This window comes from Barbus barbus (assembly GCF_936440315.1).
Source record: "Barbus barbus genome assembly, chromosome: 4".
Taxonomy (NCBI): Eukaryota; Metazoa; Chordata; class Actinopteri; order Cypriniformes; family Cyprinidae; genus Barbus; species Barbus barbus.
In genome coordinates, this window is record NC_136732.1 from 31,075,695 (window position 1) to 31,097,763 (window position 22,069).

General features: G+C 39.8%; 1 protein-coding gene across 7 annotated transcripts in view; it reads left to right on the plus strand.

Moving 5' to 3' along the window:
• The window catches only part of LOC306865490 (RNA binding protein fox-1 homolog 1), a 148,813-nt gene that overhangs the window by 122,646 nt on the left and 4,098 nt on the right, over positions 1–22,069 (plus strand). For 3 of the 7 annotated variants that reach the window (XM_079410112.1, XM_079410115.1, XM_079410114.1), the window contains exons 8-11: positions 5,496–5,631; positions 6,856–6,895; positions 12,764–12,828; positions 20,264–20,316. In XM_079410112.1, coding sequence (XP_079266238.1) covers positions 5,496–5,631; positions 6,856–6,895; positions 12,764–12,828; positions 20,264–20,316 — 294 coding nt within the window. The remainder of the gene's footprint in view (positions 1–5,495; positions 5,632–6,855; positions 6,896–12,763; positions 12,829–20,263; positions 20,317–22,069) is intronic. The other 4 variants (XM_079410110.1, XM_079410113.1, XM_079410111.1 and 1 more) reach the window with 2 other exon arrangements.

The window sequence follows — 22,069 nt, forward strand, 5'->3', positions numbered from 1 at the left end:
TTGCATGTTTGTCACACTTTAATGTTTCAGATCATCAAACCAATTTAAATATTAATCAAAGATAACACAAGTAATCACAACCCAGGCCTGATTACTGCCACACCTGTTTGCAATCAAGAAATTACTTAAATAGGACCTGCCTGACAAAGTGAAGTAGACCAAAAGATCCTCAAAAGCTACACATCATGTTGAGATCCAAAGAAATTCAGGAACAAATGAGAAATAAAGGAACTGAGATCTATCAGTCTGGAAAAGTTTATAAAGCCATTTCTAAAGCTTTGGGACTCCAGCGAACCACAGTGAGAGCCATTATTCACAAATGGTGAAAACATGGAACAGTGGTGAACCTTCCCAGGAGTGGCCGGCCGACCAAAATTACCACAAGAGCGCAGAGACGACTCATCCAAGAGGTCACAAAAGACCCCACAACAACATCTAAAGAACTGCAGGCCTCACTTGCCTCAGTTCAGGTCAGTGTTCATGACTCCACCATAAGAAAGAGACTGGGCAAAAATGGCCTGCATGGCAGAGTTCCAAGATGAAAACCACTGCTGAGCAAAAAGAACATAAAGGCTCATCTCAGTTTTGCCAGAAAACATCTTGATGATCCCCAAGACTTTTGGGAAAATACTCTGTGGACTGATGAGACAAAAGTTGAACTTTTTGGAAGGTGTGTGTCCCATTACATCTGGTGTAAAAGTAACACAGCATTTCAGAAAAAGAACATCATACCAACAGTATGGTGGTGGTAGTGTGATGGTCTGGGGCTGTTTTGCTGCTTCAGGACCTGGAAGACTTGCTGTGATAAATGGAATCATGCATTCAGCTGTCTACCCAAAAATCCTGAAGGACAATGTCTGGCCATCTGTTCGTGACCTGAAGCTGAAGCGAGCTTGGGTTCTGCAGCAGGACAATGATCCAAAACACACCAGCAAATCCAACTCTGAATGGCTGAAGAAAAACGAAATGAAGACTTTGGAGTGGCCTAGTCAAAGTCCTGACCTGAATCCTATTGAGATGCTGTGGCATGACCTTAAAAAGGCGGTTCATGCTCGAAAACCCTCCAATGTGGCTGAATTACAACAATTCTGCCAAGATGAGTGGGCCAAAATTTCTCCACAGCGCTGTAACAGACTCATTGCAAGTTATCGCAAACGCTTGATTGCAGTTGTTGCTGCTAAGGGTGGCCCAACCAGTTATTAGGTTTAGGGGGCAAGCACTTTTTCACACAGGGCCATGTGGGTTTGGATTTTGTTTTCCCTTCATAATAAAAAAACTTCATTCAAAAACATTAAAGTGTGACAAACATGCAAAAAAATAAAAAATCAGGAGGGGTCCAACACTTTTTCACACCACTGTATATATATATATATATATATATATATATGTGTGTGTGTGTGTGTGTGTGTGTGTGTGTGTGTGTGTGTGTGTATGCGTGCGTGTGTGTGTGTGTGTGTGTGTGTGTTTGTGATCCTGGACCACAAAAACAGTCATAAGGGTCATAATAAATAAGTGTTCCATTGATGTATGGTTTGTTAGGATCGGACAATATTTGACCGAGATACAACTATTTGAAAATCTGGAATCTGAGGGTGCAAAAAAATCGAAATATTGAGAAAATCGCCTTCAAAGTTGCCCAAATGAAGTTCTTAGCAATGCGTATTACTACTCAAAAATTACATTTTGATATATTTACAGTAGGAAATTTACTAAATATCTTCATGGAACATGATCTTTACTTGATGTCCTAATGATTTTTGGCATAAAAGAAAAATCAATAATTCTGACCCATACAATGTAATTTTGGCCATTGCTACAAATATACCCCAGCGACTGAAGACTGGTTTTGTGGTCCAGGGTCACATATATATGATTCTGATACTAGTAAATTATAGATAAATCTTCTTGTATTTTAACAAAGGTAACCTTACAAATATGAAACATTTCAGTAATGGGAAGGTATTGTCTTCCTTTATAAATACAATAAATTGGTAAGTAAATTGTAGCATTCATTTAGCTGTATTTCACTCTTTTATATAGTTAGACAGCTTTGACGCACTGCGTGAAAGCGAGACATATCCAAGGTGACAAAGAGTCAAATGGAACAGTCCTTTTCACCTTTCTACATCACGCAAACCCCTTCCTTAAATCTTAATTTTTTATCGGCCAAATGAAAGATTCAATGCTCCTATTAGACATTTATATTATCTCCTTTTGAAAACCTGTAATGTTAAAGAATGGAGCAGCTTTCACAAACCCCCTCTCTCTTTCTTCCTCTCAACCATTTCAAATTAAGCCTCTTAAAAGTCATTTTCACCACCGACGCCCTATTAAACTTAATGATCATTTAACAACAATACAAAGCTTTCTGTTTTCACCCAGCCTCAGAGGTCTGTATGCCTCCTGTAGTTTGGTTATTACTCATTATTAGAGTTTGGGGCTAATTGCAGGTGTGGATGGAGGTAGGGCACCATTCCTCACAGCTCAGATTAGTTGAGACTTGTGGAATTATAGTTAATTTGGCACAGCGCTCTGGAATACTGATTCTTATTGGTCAGTCGTGGCATTTTACAGTCAAATATTACATTATATAACTGCGTATTTGACTGTCCCTAGCAACACTGGTCTATTTTTTTTTGTGTCACCCTGTTGTGTCTTTGTTCTCACACATTAAAAAAATTCACCTCAAATCAGTCCTCTCAGCGTTTAGTTGCTTATTTCAAAAGTAGCCGTGTAATCACCCCGAGGGGAGGTTCTTTTGCAATAATGGAGTTTAAAGGGGTCATATCCTCCAATTTTGCATTTTATTTTTCCCCATTTATTACATTTTTGTACTAACAAACATTTTTAATTTAGTTGCGCTTGATCATTTTTGCCTCTTATGTTTTCTTGCTACTGTAGCTTTAAGGCATCTATATGTAAATGACATCTGTATGATTGGTTAATCTCAGCATACTGACAAAGTTCACACTGTCGTGCATCAGGGTAGGCCAAGTTGCTGAATACTGAATAGGCGTTAATGTATATATGTGGGCCGCATGTTAATGTGCTTGTGATGGTGATGTCACAGTACATCAAACCCTTTATTACAAAACAGCATGAAAGGCCTGTTTTTAAATGTACATAATGACAGTTCTCCCAGTGCTATTATTATTTATATATTGTGACGAGTCGGCTGCCTCCCCCCTGTCCATCATCACCACCCCGTCCCGTATTCGCCGCCCTTCACCAGGCTCCCGACGGGAGTGGGTGTGTGAGAGAGGAGGGGCGCTGGATACTCACGGCTGGCAGCGTGTGATGAGGCGCACCTGATGTGAATGGAGCCTCGTCACCGCCGCTGTTAAACGCCGAGCGCCTCTCCTCGGGAGACCGGTCTCTTCCCCGTGCATGCACGCTGGTGTCCTCGTGGGTCCAGGAAGGGTGCGTCGAGCAGGACTGCCGCACCCGTTAGGCGGCTGACGGGCCAGGATGCCGGGCCGCCGAATCCCCCAGAAGCGCCGGGAATCCAGGAGATGGACGAAGCCGCGCAAGAGACGCCGCCGCCACTCGCTCCCGGCCCCGAGAGGGGAGCGTGTGCGGCCACCGGACTCCGCCCCTTCCCTGGACCCTTCCCTTCTGAACACTACCTTCCTGCACAAGCCCCGCGGCACAACGAGGACACCAGATTCCCCGTTTATTTGGACACTTTGCCCCTTTGGACACTTTATTTTCCTTTTTATTGTTTAATAAAAACCTCTCCGAGGCTTGATGCCACGCCCACTGTGTCTGTCGTTGGCTCCTCCCGCCACAGTGGTGGAGAATGCGGGCAGGCGGAGCCTAGACAGCGCAGTTGGGCAACATCAGATGACGTCATCCCCTCTCGCTCGCACGAAGCCGCCGAGCCCGTACGGGGACGGAGGAAGGACGGGGACAGCCACCAAAGGGGTAAGTGACGTTGTTTCTATTTGTCATTTACCCTGTGGCTGGTTGAGGCTGAGAACTAATACCCGGTTCCTCTGTCCCGGTTCCGGCGCGGTGCGAGAGGGAGAGTTGCCCGGAGAGGAATCCCTGCCCCGCCCACTCCGACCGCTGGAGCCTGGTTGAGGAAGGTAGCACTCCCGCGTGGGCGGCGACCCTCGGACGGGGATGTCGCTTGGGGGGGGGGATGTGACGAGTCGGCTGCCTCCCCCCTGTCCATCATCACCACCCCGTCCCGTATTCGCCGCCCTTCACCAGGCTCCCGACGGGAGTGGGTGTGTGAGAGAGGAGGGGCACTGGATACTCACGGCTGGCGGCGTGTGATGAGGCGCACCTGATGTGAATGGAGCCTCGTCACCGCCGCTGTTAAACGCCGAGCGCGCCTCTCCTCGGGAGACCGGTCTCTTCCCCGTGCATGCACGCTGGTGTCCTCGTGGGTCCAGGAAGGGTGCGTCGAGCAGGACTGCTGCACCTGTTAGGCGGCTGACGGGCCAGGATGCCGGGCCGCCGAATCCCCCAGAAGCGCCGGGAATCCAGGAGATGGACGAAGCCGCGCAAGAGACGCCGCCGCCGCCACTCGCTCCGCCCCTTCCCTGGACCCTTCCCTTCTGAACACTACCTTCCTGCACAAGCCCCGCGGCACAACGAGGACACCAGATTCCCCATTTATTTGGACACTTTGCCCCTTTGGACACTTTATTTGCCTTTTTATTGTTTAATAAAAACCTCTCCGAGGCTTGATGCCACGCCCACTGTGTCTGTCGTTGGCTAATCCCGCCACAATATACTATTAATTTATATATACTATTAACTATTATTATTAAAATATTATTTGAATAAATATGATTCGTATTTTATTTTTATAGTTCTCATCTTTCAAGTTTTAGTCATTTTGTGCTTTGGGCATTTTTATTTGTTGTTGTTTTTATTAAATAATTCTATTTAGCCTTCATTTATTTTCATTTCACTTTTAATACTTAGCTTTTCCTTTTTTTCAGTTTTTCATCTAATATTTGTTTAATTTTTAGCTTTGTTTCAAGTACAACAGTTTTTGGTAACACTTTATTTTAAGGTTGTTACACATGTTACATATACTTACTATTATAATAACAATAACTTCTGCATAATTACATGCAACCCTTATCCTAACCCTCATCCTAACCCTAACCATGTAGTAAGTATGTGTAGTTAATTAATATTATTAGTACCTACATGTATAATTACACTGTAACAAGGGCACCTTAAAATAAAGTGTAACCCGATTTTGGTATCAATTTTACATTATCCTTGTAACTCAAGATACATGTACTTACTATAGTAACAACAGTAAATTGTGCATACATGCAACTAACCCTACAGAATGTTCATTAATATTACTCAATACTTAAATGTACAATTACACTGTAACAAAGACACCATAAAATAAAGTGTAACGTTAAAATGTTCGTTAACAATAGCTACGCAGCTCCGATAGTTCTGTTTAACTATCATTCTTCTGTAATGCTTCCTCACATATATACTGTATGTTTTCCTCACAGTGCCAGGCTTCCCATACCCAGCAGCCACGGCGGCGGCGGCGGCGTATAGAGGGGCACACTTAAGAGGAAGAGGGCGCACCGTCTACAATACGTTCCGGGCAGCTGCACCTCCCCCACACATCCCAGCCTATGGGGGGTAAGTAACAACACTCCCTTCTCACATAAACACACACGCACACACAAGTTCACCTTTAGTCCTCTCTTCTGACAAGCACTCCCCCTCGTCGCTGGGCCACTGTAACGTGCATGCATCTCTGCCCGTGCATCCTGCAAGTAATGAGGACAGTCATCTGTCATGCTGCTCTGTCATGGTCGATGGCCTTAAGCGTTCCGTTTTTGTAATGTAACATTATGTAAATCCTCTCGAACAACTGAATGCAGAAGGATTTGTGATCTCTGAGCAGTCAAATGATGTTTCTGATTATTTTGGTTCTGATTTCATGTATGTAACTGCAAGCTGATAATATTGATGGAGGTTCTGTGGAGTTTTGAGGTGTCAGGTGCCACAGACTACAGTAGTTTCCACTGCCTGCTGTCTTGTGTAAATTGACAAACGTGAAGGTTAGAAGATTCACAGCAAAAATAAATGTAACACAAATAATCAAAACTAAATAAAAACATGCCACTTAAACTGTGTGATAAAAATACATCCAAAGGAAATATCAGTGTTTGTCAAGCATCAATAGAATTTTTAGAATTATGAAGTTTTTTATATGATTTTTAGTCTTTGGTTTTGACAAACTAAACACAAAATATAGATTGTATTTAATTAGATTTTAAAGAATTATCAGCATTTTACAGCTGTGAATGTGGCTCAGAAATGATCATTGTCACCCTCAGTTTCATTTAAATGCCAATTACCAATCAAGTGATTTTCAAAAAAAAATGTTTACAAAGAAAAATATAGCACACCTAAGACTGAAATTATCCACAAAACAAACGTATGGATGAAATCTGTTAATAATTTTGGTCTTTAATTATTTTCAGAAGTGTGATACAATATGGTTGATTGATAATAATAATAATAATAATAAATTCATTTTGTCCTCATTTTTAACATTTACTACATAGATTTTGTTTTCTATTTAATTTTTTTACATTTTGCTAATGACTAAAATATGATGTGAAGAAATTTCAGCTCTCTGTGACCCCTGTACAAAGCCTTTACTCGTTTGTAATTACTTCAAAAGTGCTTCTAGAGACCCTTTGTCACTCTTATTCAGTGTGTATGTATTTCTTATTCTGTTCCACTAACCCTGGCTAGAGATGGAGTTGGTACTGCTTGCATGGGAACATGCACTAATATTGATGTGTTTTGTTTGGTGTTTGTCTGTGTGTGCGTGTGTTTGCATCTTTCCAGTGTTGTTTACCAGGACGGATTTTATGGTGCAGATATTTATGTAAGTATTCGCATGCCGTCCTTGAATGTTCATGTACATACCCCCTCCCTCCTCCCACCCCATTCATCCCTCCGACTATAAACCAACCAGCTGATTAATTGTTCTTTCTATTTTTAGCATTTTTTGAATTCTACTTTTATTAATTGTGTCAAGAGACTTTCACTCACAAGTGAAGAACATTCTTCCTCAGCCAGTCGCAGCACACGAGTATCAGTGACAGAGGAATAGACATTGTTGAGTTTATTGTCAGTTGTGGTGAGACTCAGTGACCTGAAATTGAGCACTAGAGCAGTGCATGCTAGGACTGTGCAGTGTGAATCTCAAATGTACCTACAGTAGACCTACAGTACACAGAATGTCCTTTTTTCTTGACTGTGAGGGACTGTTAGATTATATCAAATGTTATGAAGTACTGTCATTTTTATAGTATCAAATTATTCCAATTTGATCTCTATTTATTTAAAATATTTTTTTCTAGTATAATTTTCATGAGGAAAATGAGCAAGGGTAGGGTTTTTAATGAGAGGTTTATGTTCAAATTCTGCATATTTTCAACACATTCATCTGCAAGTTTTTCACATTTTGAGATTAGTAGAAGCATCTGGAGCTTATGTGGGGTTACTAGCAGGGACAGAAAGCTTGTTCTGCTCAAGGCCATGTCTGATTGAGCCTGACACAGCCTGATGTATCTCCCACAATTCACCCTCCTCTGGGACGAAACAAATTGTACAGGGTACAAATGTGCGTGGAAATGGCGGGATGGCTGCTGTAACGCTTTCTCTGTTCCCCTGTCGTTAGCGCAGTGCCACAGTAGCTGGGATTGATTGTTCTGCTGCAATAAGATCATCTAATATTCATTAGAAACTATCCAAGAAATGTATTTGTTTATTACCAATCTTAATTTGCTGAGTGCTCTGCTAAATGTACTGAATGTTGGCCGAGGTCTGGAAAATGAAGCTATGTTAGCATATAGCAGACAGCCTTAAAATGAGCAAGTTATACAAAGAAAAACTGGATACATACCACATGCAGGGGTGCAATAAGGCAGGAAGAGCTTCCAAATATAAACCACACAGTGTGTGTAATATCTCTCCATTTAATCTGTAATATAAAGTGCTTTGCATTTCCCTCATGTGGCTGACTTTTCATTTCTAGAAGATCCAGAAACGCCCAAAGCCACACTGTAACAAACAAGTCCATTTGCAACATCAGTAATGATTGGAAACCTGATCGTTTTGATCTAGGAACACAAGTTCTATCATTAGAAAGTGTATTCTTTTTCTAATGATGAAGTTATTTTTGTTTCACCAACATAAGCCTGTTAGCCTCTAACGAAACAGAGTATATGAATAAAAAAATTGGGTAACACTTTATTTAAGGTGTCCTTGTTACACGTTACATGTTTTTACTATTATAATAACAATAAATTATGCATGATTACATGCAAGTAACCCTAAACCAAACCCTAACCATATAGTTAGTACATGTAGTTAATTAACATTACTCAGTAGTCAGTACTTAAATGTATAATTGCATTGTAACAAGGACACCTAAATTGTAACTAATAAATTGCCTCTAAAGATTCCAAAAATGTAGACTTTTTTTTTTAAGTTGACAGAATTAGGAGATTTATTCAAACATATGTTTAATTATTTAAGGCATCAGTAACAGGTAAAATTAGTATGTATTTACAATATTTTGCATATATTTAACAATATAATGTAATATAATATAATATGAAACCTTTTCCAACTTATGAGCTATGGCCCTTTGAATAGCTTTCAACTGCCATTTGATGGGAAGCAGCAACAGCAATCTGTCACGCTACATTAAAGTGTCAAAATGACATTTATTATTTGAATCTAATGATAAAACTGATGTAATTTGAAAGCTGAGACTTTATCAAAAAGCATATTTGAATTGCTGCTTTTAAATGTGTCTTCTTTTGCTCTACCAATGCAAATAGTTTCGTACAAAGCTGCAGCAGAACTGTTGTTAAATCAGTGTTTTGACCAAATCGGTTGAGTGAATAATTAAATGACTCATTCAGTTCCTTTTTCAGTTCAGTGTTTTGAACCAGTTGATTCAATGAATGATTCAGTGATTCAATGAATCGCTCATTAAGACAGTCACTTGTTGCCACCTACTGGTATGTCAATGTAACCTGAAATAAGAGTCAATGAGTAATCCCCACTATTAATGCATAGTATGATATAAACACTGAGAAGTATTGGCACTGTTTGACTATTACCGGGGACTGGAATTATTGTTGCATAATGTTATATATGCACATATAAAACACTTGAAAAGTTGTATTATTCTGTATTATATCCCCCTGTGGAATCCTTTCAAGTAGCTCAGGCCATCAAGTGGTTGTGTCAGGCAAACACACTCTAGTGAAAGTATGAGAATCTCACCATGCGCATCAATAACCATGACAAACTCAGCATGTCCACATGCGCTCCACAGACAGATACAAGCAGTCAGGAGTCAGTGGAGCCCTATCTATTCCTCTCTCTCTTTGTGAGTCATAATGATAAATTGTGGCCTCTCTCCAGATGTGCATCTCAGCATTAAAGTTCTGACCACTGCTCTCACCGCACCTGCACACCCTGTCAGTTTCCCTGAGGTTAGTTGACCAAGCCTAATGGAGCTTCAGTGACATGTAGATGCCCGCGGCCCCTGTCTGTCAGAGATGACAGCACTGGTGACTTAGGGGCCCCGTTCAGCCGTCCTGCTCTGCAGCTCATCACACCGGCTTTAAAAACAGCTCAGATGCATCATGGCCGCGTGTCAGGCTGGGTCTTGCACGAGTAAATGAAATGGTTTGTTAAGGGGCCGGCCACGCAGTGGGAGTGTCAAATTGCCCGGTGAGTCATTATGGAAGGAGTTAGAGGACGGAGGTGAGCTGCAAGGAAGTGGGAGTGTGAGGAACATGAAGAAAGTTGTGAGAAGGAGCTGCTGTTATGTATGTGTGAGTGCAGGGAGAAGGGAGGGTGGTAATTACTACAGCCTGAAGGCCTGGTGTGGAGAACAGCAGGGTCAGGAGACCAGTAAGCCCTGGAGGAACCGAGAAAGAGCAGAGGTGTACAGATGGACCTATCAGAGTTTTTTTTTTTTTTTCTGTGGACTGCTAATAGGAATGGTAAAGGAAGCTGTGCCTCCTCAAAATATAAATGGATTAAGGAAAAAATGAACAGTACAGCAATACAAAGAATATTAGGAAATATTACATTTCATAACATAAGCAAGAGTGCACTTTTGCTAAATATTTAGTCAAACAGCATAATTGGGGGGGGGGGGGGGGGGGGTTGTTTTCTCCGGTTCCAGGGAATACTTTGGAAAGGCTTTTTTTTTTTATCTTTTTTTATTACTTGCTTCTTTGCTTCCGAAACTATGAGTACTTAAGCAGCTCCTAGGGGGTACTATGTACACTCACGGCCACTTTATTAGGTACACCTGTTCAATTGCTTGGTAACACAAATTGCTAATCAGCCAATCGCATGGCAGCAACTCAATGCATTTAGGCATCTAGATGTGGTGAAGATGACTTGCTGATTGGGGAAGAAAGGGTATTTAAGTGACTTTGAACGTGGAATGGTTGTTGGTGCCAGACGGGTATACTGGTCTGAGTATTTCAAAAACTGCTGATCTACTGGGATTTTTACCATATCTAGGGTTTACAGAGAATGGTCCGAAAAAGAGAAAATATGCCTTTCTGATGTCAGAGGTCAGAGGAGAATGGGCAGACTGGTTAGAGATGATAGAAAGGAAACAGTAACTCAAATAACCACTCGTTACAACCAAGGTATGCAGAATACCATCTCTGAACGCACAACACGTCGAACCCTGAAGCAGATGGGCTACAGCAGCAGAAGACCACACCGGGTGCCGCTCCTGTCAGCTAAGAACAGGAAACGGAGGCTACAATTCGCACAGGCTCCCCAAAATTGGTCAATAGAAGATTGGAAAAATGTTGCCTGGTCTGATGAGTCTCGATTTCTGCTGCGACATTCAGATGGTAGGGTCAGAATTTGGCGTAAAGAACATAAAAGCATGGATCCATCCTGTCTTGTCTCAACGGATCAGGCTTGTGGTGGTGGTGTAATGGTGTGGGGGATATTTTGTTGGCACACTTTGGGCCCCTTAGTACCAATTGAGCATCGTTTAAACGCCACAGCCACAGAGCACAGTTTAAACGCCAGTATTGTTGCTGACCATGTCCATCCCTTTATGACAATAGTGTACCCATCTTCTGATGGCTACTTCCAGCAGGATAATACACCATGTCACAAAGCTCAAATCATCTCAGACTGGTTTCTTGAACATGACAATGAGTTCACTTTACTCAAATGGCCTCCACAGTCACCAGATCTCAATCCAATAGAGCACCTTTGGGATGTGGTGGAATGGGAGATTTGCATCATGGATGTGCAGCCGACAAATCTGCAGCAACTGCGTGATGCTATCATGTCAATATGGACCAAAATCTCTGAGTAATGTTTCCAACACCTTGTTGAATCTATGCCACGAAGAATTAAGGCAGTTCTGAAGGCAAAAGGGGGTCCAACCCGGTACTAGCAAGGTGTACCTAATAAAGTGGCCAGTGAGTGTATATATATATATATATATATATATATATATATATATGTGTGTGTGTGTGTTGCACTTTAATGGAGGAAAGAATAAAAAACATCCTAGCAAAATTGAAAACTTAATTTTCATCCGTTTTGAATTTAATTATTATTGAAGAAAATTGCAGAAAGTATGGTGAGAAGTTAATAAAATGGAAATAAATATAAGTCATCTAGATAAATATTGTTATAATGATAAAAACATTTTTATGATCATTTGTTAAGTATGATCATTTGTGTTGATGACAGCTTGTGCATCCAGACCAGGGATGGGCAACTTCGGTCCTGGAGGGCCACTGTCCTGCAGAGTTTAGCGCCAACCCTAATCAAACACACCTGTTTGTAACTTTCTAGTGATCTTGAAGACATTGATTAGCTTCTTCAGGTGTGTTTGATTAGGGTTGGAGCTAAACTCTGCAGGACAGTGGCCCTCCAGGACCGAAGTTGCCCATCCCTGATCCAGACAGATGCACATTTTTGATTTTGTTTTTATAAAGGGGTATGATGGGGCTGTGAGGGTAGATAAGACAAAAATGGTTGGGAAACACTAAATTACAGAACAGGAATTAATTGTTATATAATACAAAACTAAAACTAAAAGTCCAGAGCACAGTAATGGCCGTCTGTGAGTATTTCAAGACAGCTATATCTCGTACCGTCATTGACTATGGAAAACGCTGCTCAAATCATCAGGCATATGCGCTTTCGACTGCATGAGTTTGTTTGGCCTTTTTGCCTTACTGAACATCTGATGTTACCGTTCCACATGTTGAAATTATTCCTTTCTCCATCGTTGGCAAAAAGAAGTAGTGTAGTATGACAGTGCTACATAATTAATCCTCAGATGTATGCATGAGAGGAATAAGAAAGTAGGTTGAGTCACCAACATAAGGCTGCTGCTTTGTAATTAGATTATGCATATTTAATAGCTATGATTATGACATGTGCTTCCCCTCTTTTGGGGCATGCGACGAATCGCGAGCGCCGATGCCGTGAACTCCGAGCGAATGAATGCGGCATTTTCGCTTGCCACTCTCTCCAAAAGCACTCCATGCCTCTTCATCTCCATGAGATTTAGTCGTACAGTCTCTGTCACAGCACATAACATCAAACCGAACCTACGTCCTCCCCACCCCCACCCTCGCCCTTTTATTTCTCGCAAACACATTTTATAAAAAGTCCAAACAGCTGTTGTCGACGTGCCCATGTGAGCAAGTGTGTGTTGTGTTTCTAGGGTGGTTACGCTGCCTACCGATACACTCAGCCTGCTACTGCTACCGCCGCTGCCTACAGTGACAGGTAAGACACACACCGCTGCCTGCACACCACTGACAACACCTCCTTACCAGGCCCTCCGGCGGGGTCCTTAACACCCACCCACCTCCCCCGCCGAGGCGGCCTCGTTCTTTCTCAACCTTTACTCCTCTGAGGTCAAACTCTCTCCCTTCGTCACGAGCAGAGGCAGGCGCACGCAAAAAAAAAGGCCAGCCTGATTTATTATCCTAATTCCCCTTGCCAGTGGTGATGGGGAATATCACGGTGCCCAGTGCAGTAATTGGCAAATTAAATCAAATGAGATGTCACTGCAAATGTAATGGTGAAACGCATCCATGGCGGAGCAACTGTAACTGCAGAATGAAGTGGGATAGACCTGACAGTTCCTCAGAGATGAGACAAAAGCCCGATTGGCAGGGCGACCAGAGGAAGTCGTCTTGGCTGATTTTGATTTCCTTTTCTTTTCTCTCTCTCTCTCTCTCTCTCTCTCTCTCTCTCTCTCTCTCTCGTCAATTGTGAGTGTAAGCTTATTGCAGATGGCACGCAATCAAGAATAAAGCAAATTCAGAGCCTTGATGTTTTTGTAAAACATTCGCATGACACGAAAGCATATCTGCTCATGACTGTTAATGCCAAATAATGATTGTAATGCTGTCATCCGACATGCAACAACTGATATTGTGCAGCCATAACTAGATGAAGCAACACTTGATTATCATGTCATCTTAGCAGTGCTGTCATAATCTGTCAACGGTGTCCCTGCATGCCTCTTGATAAGTTGTGTGCTGTGAATCTCACCCGAGATCATCATCATTACATCATGTTTATGTAATCATCACGGGAGCGTTTCTATGCGTGCGTAGATCCCGGTGTCCACGGTAAAGGTAGATCATTAGCTGTGAATAGGGACCAAACGCACCCGGGCACACTTTCCGATGTCTGCCTGCCATGAGCTGCATGTCGTAGTGTTTGTAATTGCTGCCAGGCTTAAGATCAGTGTGGTTTCATGATCGGTTCAATAACCACATGTGTCCTCCTCACATGCAGGGACTTCTCTGGATAAATACAGTAGACTGTCCTCAGAGATTAAAGTCAGACCGTCCTAAGAAACCACGGTATTGATTCCAAGGGCCCTTGTTGCTTTTCTGTGGCTTCTTGTTATGAGAAATATGTTATGGTATAGAGGTAATCTGATTTTCTGTTTTTTCTATTACTCTCAGCCTAGGCAATCATGTAATGATCTTATGCACTAGCTTGTCCAAGTTAAACAGTCAAATATTTTATTTATCCATTTATTTACTTAAGTAATAAATAAATAGAACAGAATCCATGTTAAATAAAAACAGAAAAGATGGACAGTACCATTCAAAAGGTTTGGGGTCGGCATATTTTTAAAAGAACTGTTATATTCGCACTTATTCTATTTTCAAATGTAATTCATTTCTGTGATGGCTAAGCTGAATTTTCAGCATCATTACTCCAATCTTCAGTGTCACATGATCCTTCAGAAATCATTCTGATATGCTGATTTGCTGCTTATTTCTTATTATAAATGTTGAAACATTGTTGAAAATGTTGAAAAATGTTGTGCTTCATAATAATAAACTGTAATGCATGTTTTTTTAAGATTCTTTGATGAATAGAAAGTTCAAAAGCACATTTATTTTAAACAATTTTTTGTAAAATTATAAAAAGATTTTACTGTCAATTTAATGCATCCTTGCTGACGGAAAGTGTTAATTAAAAATAAAAATAAAATACTGACTCCAAACATTTGAAAGTTGTATAGAGTTCATGTTTACATTTATTCATCTATAATTAAACATAATTTAAAAAGAGCTATACTGCTTTAAAATGTTTCTGACCATATCTACATCATTTCTGTTTTTATTTATCATGGATTCTGTTCCATTTATTGGACAGTAAACAAATAAATGAACTGTTGGCTAACACTTTATTATTTTTTAAAGTGTCCTTGTTACACATGTTACATGTACTTACTATTATAATAACAATAAATTGTTTATAATTACATGCAAGTTACCCTGAGCCTAACCCTAATCATATATAAGTAGTTTATTAATATTACTCAGTACTTAAATGTATAATGACACTCTAACAAAGACACCTTAAAATAAAGTGTAACCAACTGTTGTGACACTACTGTACATTTAGTAACAGAGATTTGTTTGTGGTGCTGACTAGGCTAAGCATCAGTATTTCTATTGCTCAACCCTCAGACATCTGCGCATAACTCGTCCCACACCGCTTGTGCTACAGACGTGAATGATGTGTTTCAGCTATTGCTGTAACTGTTTTGTCTTTAATACAGATCTTAGTCTCTCTTTCATTATGTTCTATGAACCCCCAAAATTGCCTGTGGTTCAGTTTGTATTAAAAATGTAGTTATACTAGTAGACATAGTCATTGCTTTGCCAGTGGGCAGAGCTAATGCTAATGCTCGAACTGATTAAATTCAGAAAGTTTCCTTAATGTTGTTTAGCTCTCTGCAGAAAACTGCTTGATTGATTATGCAAATGAAGAGGCCTCTCAATAACATTTGAATTATTTTGTTTACCTTTAGACACATTTATTATTTGAGAATAATAGCAGCTTTGGGAAATTGAAACCACAGCCCGACATACAAATTAGGTCTATAAGTTTATCCAAATTAGTTTGCATAAGACTAGTCTTTCATAATAGAGATTATAAATGATCGTTATTGAGAAGTCATACATTTTTTACATTTTTCGGATTTAAAACGATTGAATTATTCATTTGCAATGTAAATGACTTATAATCTCTCTTCGCTCATAAAAATAAATTATTCATGTCTCAATGAGTAACGTTTTAAGACAGTTGGAGTTTAATCGTTCAGTCTGCCTCCATTAAAATAACCTCTCAGTGCTGTTAGATGTTATCACCTCGTGTGAAAGATATCATCTCTGATCTCCGCTAATCCTGTGAGTGTTTTGACTGCAGTTGATCTCTTGCCTTCCATGGTGGCGGATATCAATACCCCAAAGCTTTATCTTAACAGAGTAGCACACTCTGACACCCTGCTATCCTGACGCTGGTCTCGTTAGCCGTTAGCCATCGCATCTGGTTGCTGCTCTTTGTCAGAGCTTCACTCGCTCTCTGTCAGAGATGGCCAGGGTCAGCCTCAGATCTGGAGGTGCTGCTGGGAGGCAGAGTCTGGGTCAGGGCTGCTTCTTTCTCTCCAGTCGCCTTTTAGAGCTCAAGGCTCAGCCGGTCCCATCTGAACAGCTGCGGGCCGGGGGCACATGGGTCAGGAGTACACGGTATCCTTGCTTCCTACAACCCACCATGCTAGCGTCAGCTGACCTCTGTCCCTGCGACACTTGTTCAGGAACGGTTGAAGTGGCCCATCGTGCGTGTTTCTGGCGCTCCCTGGACCGAGTTGAAACCCTCAGGGCTGGGGAAGCAGCTGTGCAGGAAGCTAAAGCAACTCTTTAAACTCTTGTATGAAAAGCCGTTTATTTAGTTTCTTAGCAAATGATGCTGCTAACACATACCAGGCATGCTCACGGGTGTAAAAAGCACTGAGGAATTATACTTGATGGACAGTATGGGATTCTACACGATTAAAAATCTATTTTTCAAGCTAAAACATGCTTCAGGGAAAGTATTTCTAAGTAAAAGGACATTTTTTTCTTCAATAGTGTTGACACTTGAATGTAGTTATGTAAAGCCTCAAGTGTTTGTTGTCGACAATAGTTATGATGTAATTGAAAAGCTTTGATTTGGATTATGATTTTTTTTCATCTCTTTATAAGGATGAATATATGATGAATAAAGTTATGTGAGCAAATTATATTTTATTTAAAACATTGAAAGAAACATTTGACGTTAGTTCAGAAAGACTGACAAAATTTATGGACATTTGAAAGAATTGAATATATTTATTTAGCAAGGTGACAATTAAAGTAATCAAAAATGTTGGGGAAGACATCTATAATGTTATCAAATGTTTCTTTTTCAAATAAATGCTGTTGTTTTGAGCTTCCATTTCTTCTGGAAAAATGTATGACTGAAAAAAAAAATTTGATTATAATAAGAAAAATGTTTCTTAATCACTAAATCAGCATATTAGAATCATTTCTGAAGGATCATGTGACACTAAAAACTGGAGTATTGACTGCTTTTATTTTAAATATATTACATATTTAATATATATTAAAATATTTAGAAGTAGAAAACAGTTCTTTTAAATTGTAATAATATTTCACAATGTTTCTGTTTTACTGTATTTATGATTAAATGCAGCTTTGGTGAGCATAAGAGACTTATTTCAAAACATTATACTCACAGACCCCATATTTTTGAATGGTAATGTATATTTGTTTTAAAATAAGAATAGATTTACGTCATGATGACTATTGAAATATGTACTTGATACTTTGATATAAAAAGTATAATGTTTTAATTAGAAATGTTATTAAGCAGCGGTTCAAATATTTAGTTTCAGCTAAAGTAAACATTTTCCAAAATGATTTTATTTTGTATGATGGAAGTGCCATTACTCAAGTGATTTACACCCCTGAATGTGTTGGCCAGATGTCTGCATTTTGCTTGTAAGTGCCTGTGACCATTGATTGCTATTATTAAGAGAGGAAACTGTGAAAAAAATTGAATGATTAGCTTAGTGTTGAATATTAAATTACCAAGAAATAAATACAGAATGGCAGTTGAAATATTATATAACAATATGTGTGATCCAGTCCAGTGTAATACTGCTTGTGACTTAAGCGTCTTCATGAAGTGCATGTTTAGTCTGTAATGTGTATGAATGGCCATATCTGAAGCCAATACATATCTAATTTTGTAAGGCACTAAGAGTTATAGAAAGTGCACCATTTAATGCATGTGTTCAAATGCATGTCTGCATTGAGCTTTACTCACTAGAGTGTATGTGTGAGTGTAACTGTGTGTGCGCATTGAGACGGTCAATACTGTCATGCCGAATAGAACATTGTATTCAAAACAAGCCCCCTAACATGATTAAGAGGGCCGATTCAATCTGAATGCTTAGCGGGAACGAATGATCCATTTAGTTATTAAATATAGCTCCAAGCGGCAATTAAAAAGGGGCCTGGCAATATGGCGGCCAATGTCTCTAATTAGACGTGAGATCAAGCCATGACACATCATTTGTCACACCTGTGCAGTGACTCATGAAGCCTGTGCAGTGCAACCAATGATATAGCTCATTCTAGTTGTGTTTGTTTACCCAAAATGCACCATTTACCCACATCCTGTTTACATTATAAAAATCCTTGGAAAATGATTTTTGTTTAATTTGTATTTATTTATTTTTATTTGTTATTTACAACAGGGCTGAGGATTATTCTGTAGCCCTTTCTATGCTGTATGTTTCTGCTGTTAAATAAATGTAAATGAAATATATGTTCACAGTTCACAAAGATTCAAGGTGCACTCAGTAATGTTTTAGTAGTTGTTTGTTGTTATTGCATATTGAACTTACTGACACCTAGTGTGGCAGATGTAGTATCACTCAAAAGTTTATTGTTACTATTCGCAGTAAGCCATGATGACAACATTACTTTAAAATTAAATGATGTGAAGTCAATATGTCATTTGCTGATAATATATATATATATTCTTTAAATTCACCATGAATTGCCATTTTCAATCCATTTTACTCCATAGTTTGTAAACAGGATATTTAACAAAAAATAAAATAAAATAAGATGTAGGGTGATTGTTTGTTTATTTCTGTTGGGAATCGATTGAACCAGTCCGAATGTGAGTTTGGTCAAAAACTTTGCCTAAATATGTATTTGGCTACTGGTTTAAAAGTCATTTTAGAAGAAGAGTTTACATTCATATTAAAAACTATGAAAAACTAATATTATTTTTATTTGTAACAACATGGACTGATTAATCATTGGCAAGATGACCAGAAGCATGCATTTAGAAAGTAAATGCATAAGTAAATATTTAGATTTTATGTTAACTAAAGCCTGGAATGCACTACACGATTTTTGATTCTACGATTTAGAACACATATTGTTTTCATTTGTCACGTGTCTCACACGTTTCTGCGTGAGTTTGTTGTGATCAGAACGACTTCAAAGTCTGGTAGTGTATGATCCTCAGTTGTTTAGTGTATGATGGCCAGTTTTCCTATGTCACTATTTACAAAGTCAGTAAGTGTATGATGCCTACTGTTTTAAAAATCTGTTCAAATTTAAAAAGTGCTGTCTGTGGTGTATTCCAGCCTTAATATGTTTTTTTTTTTCTTATCCTCAACAAGGCTGCATTTATTTGATCAAAAATAAAGTTAAAACAGTAATATTGTGAAATGTTTTTACAATTTAATAATAATTTTGTATTTTAATATTTAAATGTGCTTTATTCTTATGTCCAAGCTGAATTTTCAGCAGCTATTAGTCTAATTTATATTATGTTTAAAACACTATGTTAAGTTGTGCTGTTTAATTTAAACCCATTGTACTTTCTTCAGGATTCTTTGATGAATAGAAAGTTCAAAAGAACAGCATTTATTTGAAATAGAAACATTTTGTAACATGATAAATCTCTTCACGGTCCACTTTGAACAATTTAATGTGTTTTGGCCTAACAAGTGTAAAAAAAAATAATAATTACTGACCCCATGATTTTTTCAAAATGTGCTATCTATTTCTTTACATCTATAAAAAAATTTTAATGAGGGTAAAAAATGAGTGAACCTTGTTATTTTGACATTTTAAAATATAATCAAATAAATCTGTCCATAATACAGTGGGAGTTTTGCTTTTCTCTCTCTTCTCGTCTCTCTCTCCAAAGAAAAGTTTATGGTGTATGACATAAGTGCTTTGATGTATAATATTATCTGTTTGATTTCCAGTATCATCCTTGTATAATGGTCGCAGTCTCAGGTGTTTCTAACAGGCTCAACGGCCAGCTTTTATGTGACCGTTCAAGGCCATCCCAGTGCTATTCAGTAATGCTGTGAATGCAATTCCTTGACTTTTACAGAACAATAGTGATGGAGGGAGGGGGTTTACAGAGGAGAGGACGTTTAGAGTGGCTAAATCAAAGCGTCTCGCGCACAGCTGCAGTTTCTATTGAATCGGCCCCAGTCCGAGGTTATGATTTAGTCTCATCTCTGATATACTGTATATGTCTTTTTTTACCCCTCTTCTTTATTCCCGCATTTGCATCTCCAATCCCCCTAGCATGGCTCTTCCCTGTTCCTCCATGTGGAGACCGGTGCGGGGCCGCACACTGAGAGCTCTGGTTCTTTTTGCTTGTGAACTAAAACCATTTATGCCACCATCCTTCCCCCTCCCCCTCCCCCACCTCTCCATTCCCTAACACCCCCTCCTCTACCTCTCCCTCCCTCCCTCCCCCCCGCCTCTCGTCCATCCAGCCAGTCAGCAGGCGGTATTGTAAATTTTATCTTCTCTTGCAGAAATCATTTCGTCTTCGTTGCAGCAGATGAAATTTCTTGTAACACCTCCTCAGGTAAAATAAATAAATATAAATGAATACCAAATCACCCTCACTTTCTCGATGCACCCACGAGGGAGCGAGCATATACCCCCTTTTTTATGCAGCCTGACAGTGAGTGCTTCTATTGCCCGGCTGTCTCCTTATTTCTGCCCCACGTTTGATTAGTAGATGTTACGTTTTTTCTTACTACGTTTCTCTTGAATGCTCTTTTTTGGACGAGTGGAGTAGTTTTGGAGTACTGCATGAGGATAGCTGGAAGGCATCGCATTCATAGTTCTCATCTTCTGTTTCTCTCTCCCATGGCACTGCTTGGAAGAGGCATGTGTTCCTTGAAGAGTGAAATGAACACGCTTGTCACGAGCTTGGAATCTGTGATTTTCCTTTTTTCTTCTGTCTCAATCTTTCTTGTGTTCCATGGTTCCTTTGAGTTCTCCACCATTGCCCTCCCTTTCCATTAGATCTGTGTATGTGTATGTGTGTGCGTGAGAGGGCCTTTTTTTGGTTGGTTTGTTTGTTTCATTGTTTTACAGGTGTGTGGTGCTGTTGTCATTGTCGTATCAAGGTTGCTCATGTAGTGTATGGTGTCTTGCACATTGGCTGTAGGTGGCTAGATCTTGGGAATGACACAAGTGTGATTGTTACTAGTTTTGAGTCGTGGTATACCGAAAGCAAAATGGACCTGTCCATCCGTGCATTGATTTTGTGACAGCCCTTTTTTTCTCCTTCCTTTCTTTCCTCCCTCGACCAGGGAAAATGAATATGCTAACAAGGCTGTAATTTAGCAGAAGGCACTTTCTTGAAGACATCAGCTGTTTTCTGTAAAACACAATTGGAATGTGTAATTTGGAGTCTGAAAAACTTTCAAATTATGGTCTAATTGTCCCAGTTCAATAATGGCTGATAACCCCAAAGGCCGTGCGCATCCTGTTCGCAAACTGACATAATCAGTAAGTAAGAAAAGCGGAGAAGGTCCGCATACAGAGCCCCTAAAGCACAGCCCGGCATTGTTTAAAGAAATCATAGAAATGAGCTGTCCGTTCGGTCTCCTGGTGGGAAAAGTCAATACATTTAGAGGAATGGCGCTGCTGGAGCACACATTTTCCAAAATAATGAGCATCTAGTCAATAATGCAGATATATCCCAGCCATCCGAGATTTATTAACCTGTATCTCAGGGCCCAGATCTAATTTAGCTGTATGTTAGAGTCACTGGTGTTCATTAACAAACATAGAGCTTACCAGTCTCATAAATCAGGGTTTTTTTCGACTTCAACCTGTCTCAATGGCGACAGGAGGAGCCTAGTATAACGGATCATAGAAAGAAACAAACCGATAGTCACAAGGACGAGTTTAGGCTTAAATTTGTCATGCGTTTCCAGCAGGCACTGCTAAAAAAACAGACAAAAACACATTTTCAGTGTCCTTCAAACGGCAATTTAAACTCCAGCTCTTGCATTTCGGGCGACTCATCCAATCAGCGTTTTTTCCCTTACTTAATACTTTAGGAATAATTCACCAGGTGCTATATCCTGAGGGTCACCTTTTCAATCTTAGCTCCAGAAGAGCGGAGGCAGGCCTGGTTTGATCACTGCACTGCATACTCATTAAAACTAACCCCTGTAAACATAGATAACGCAGGTCAAACAAAATACTTGGCCGCGCATTGAAATATGAAGACAGAGCGACTGTGTAGTGAATAACAATGTCTATACTAATTTGCAGTGGATTAACGTCTTAATCGCCAGGAGTGGAAGAATATGTAAATT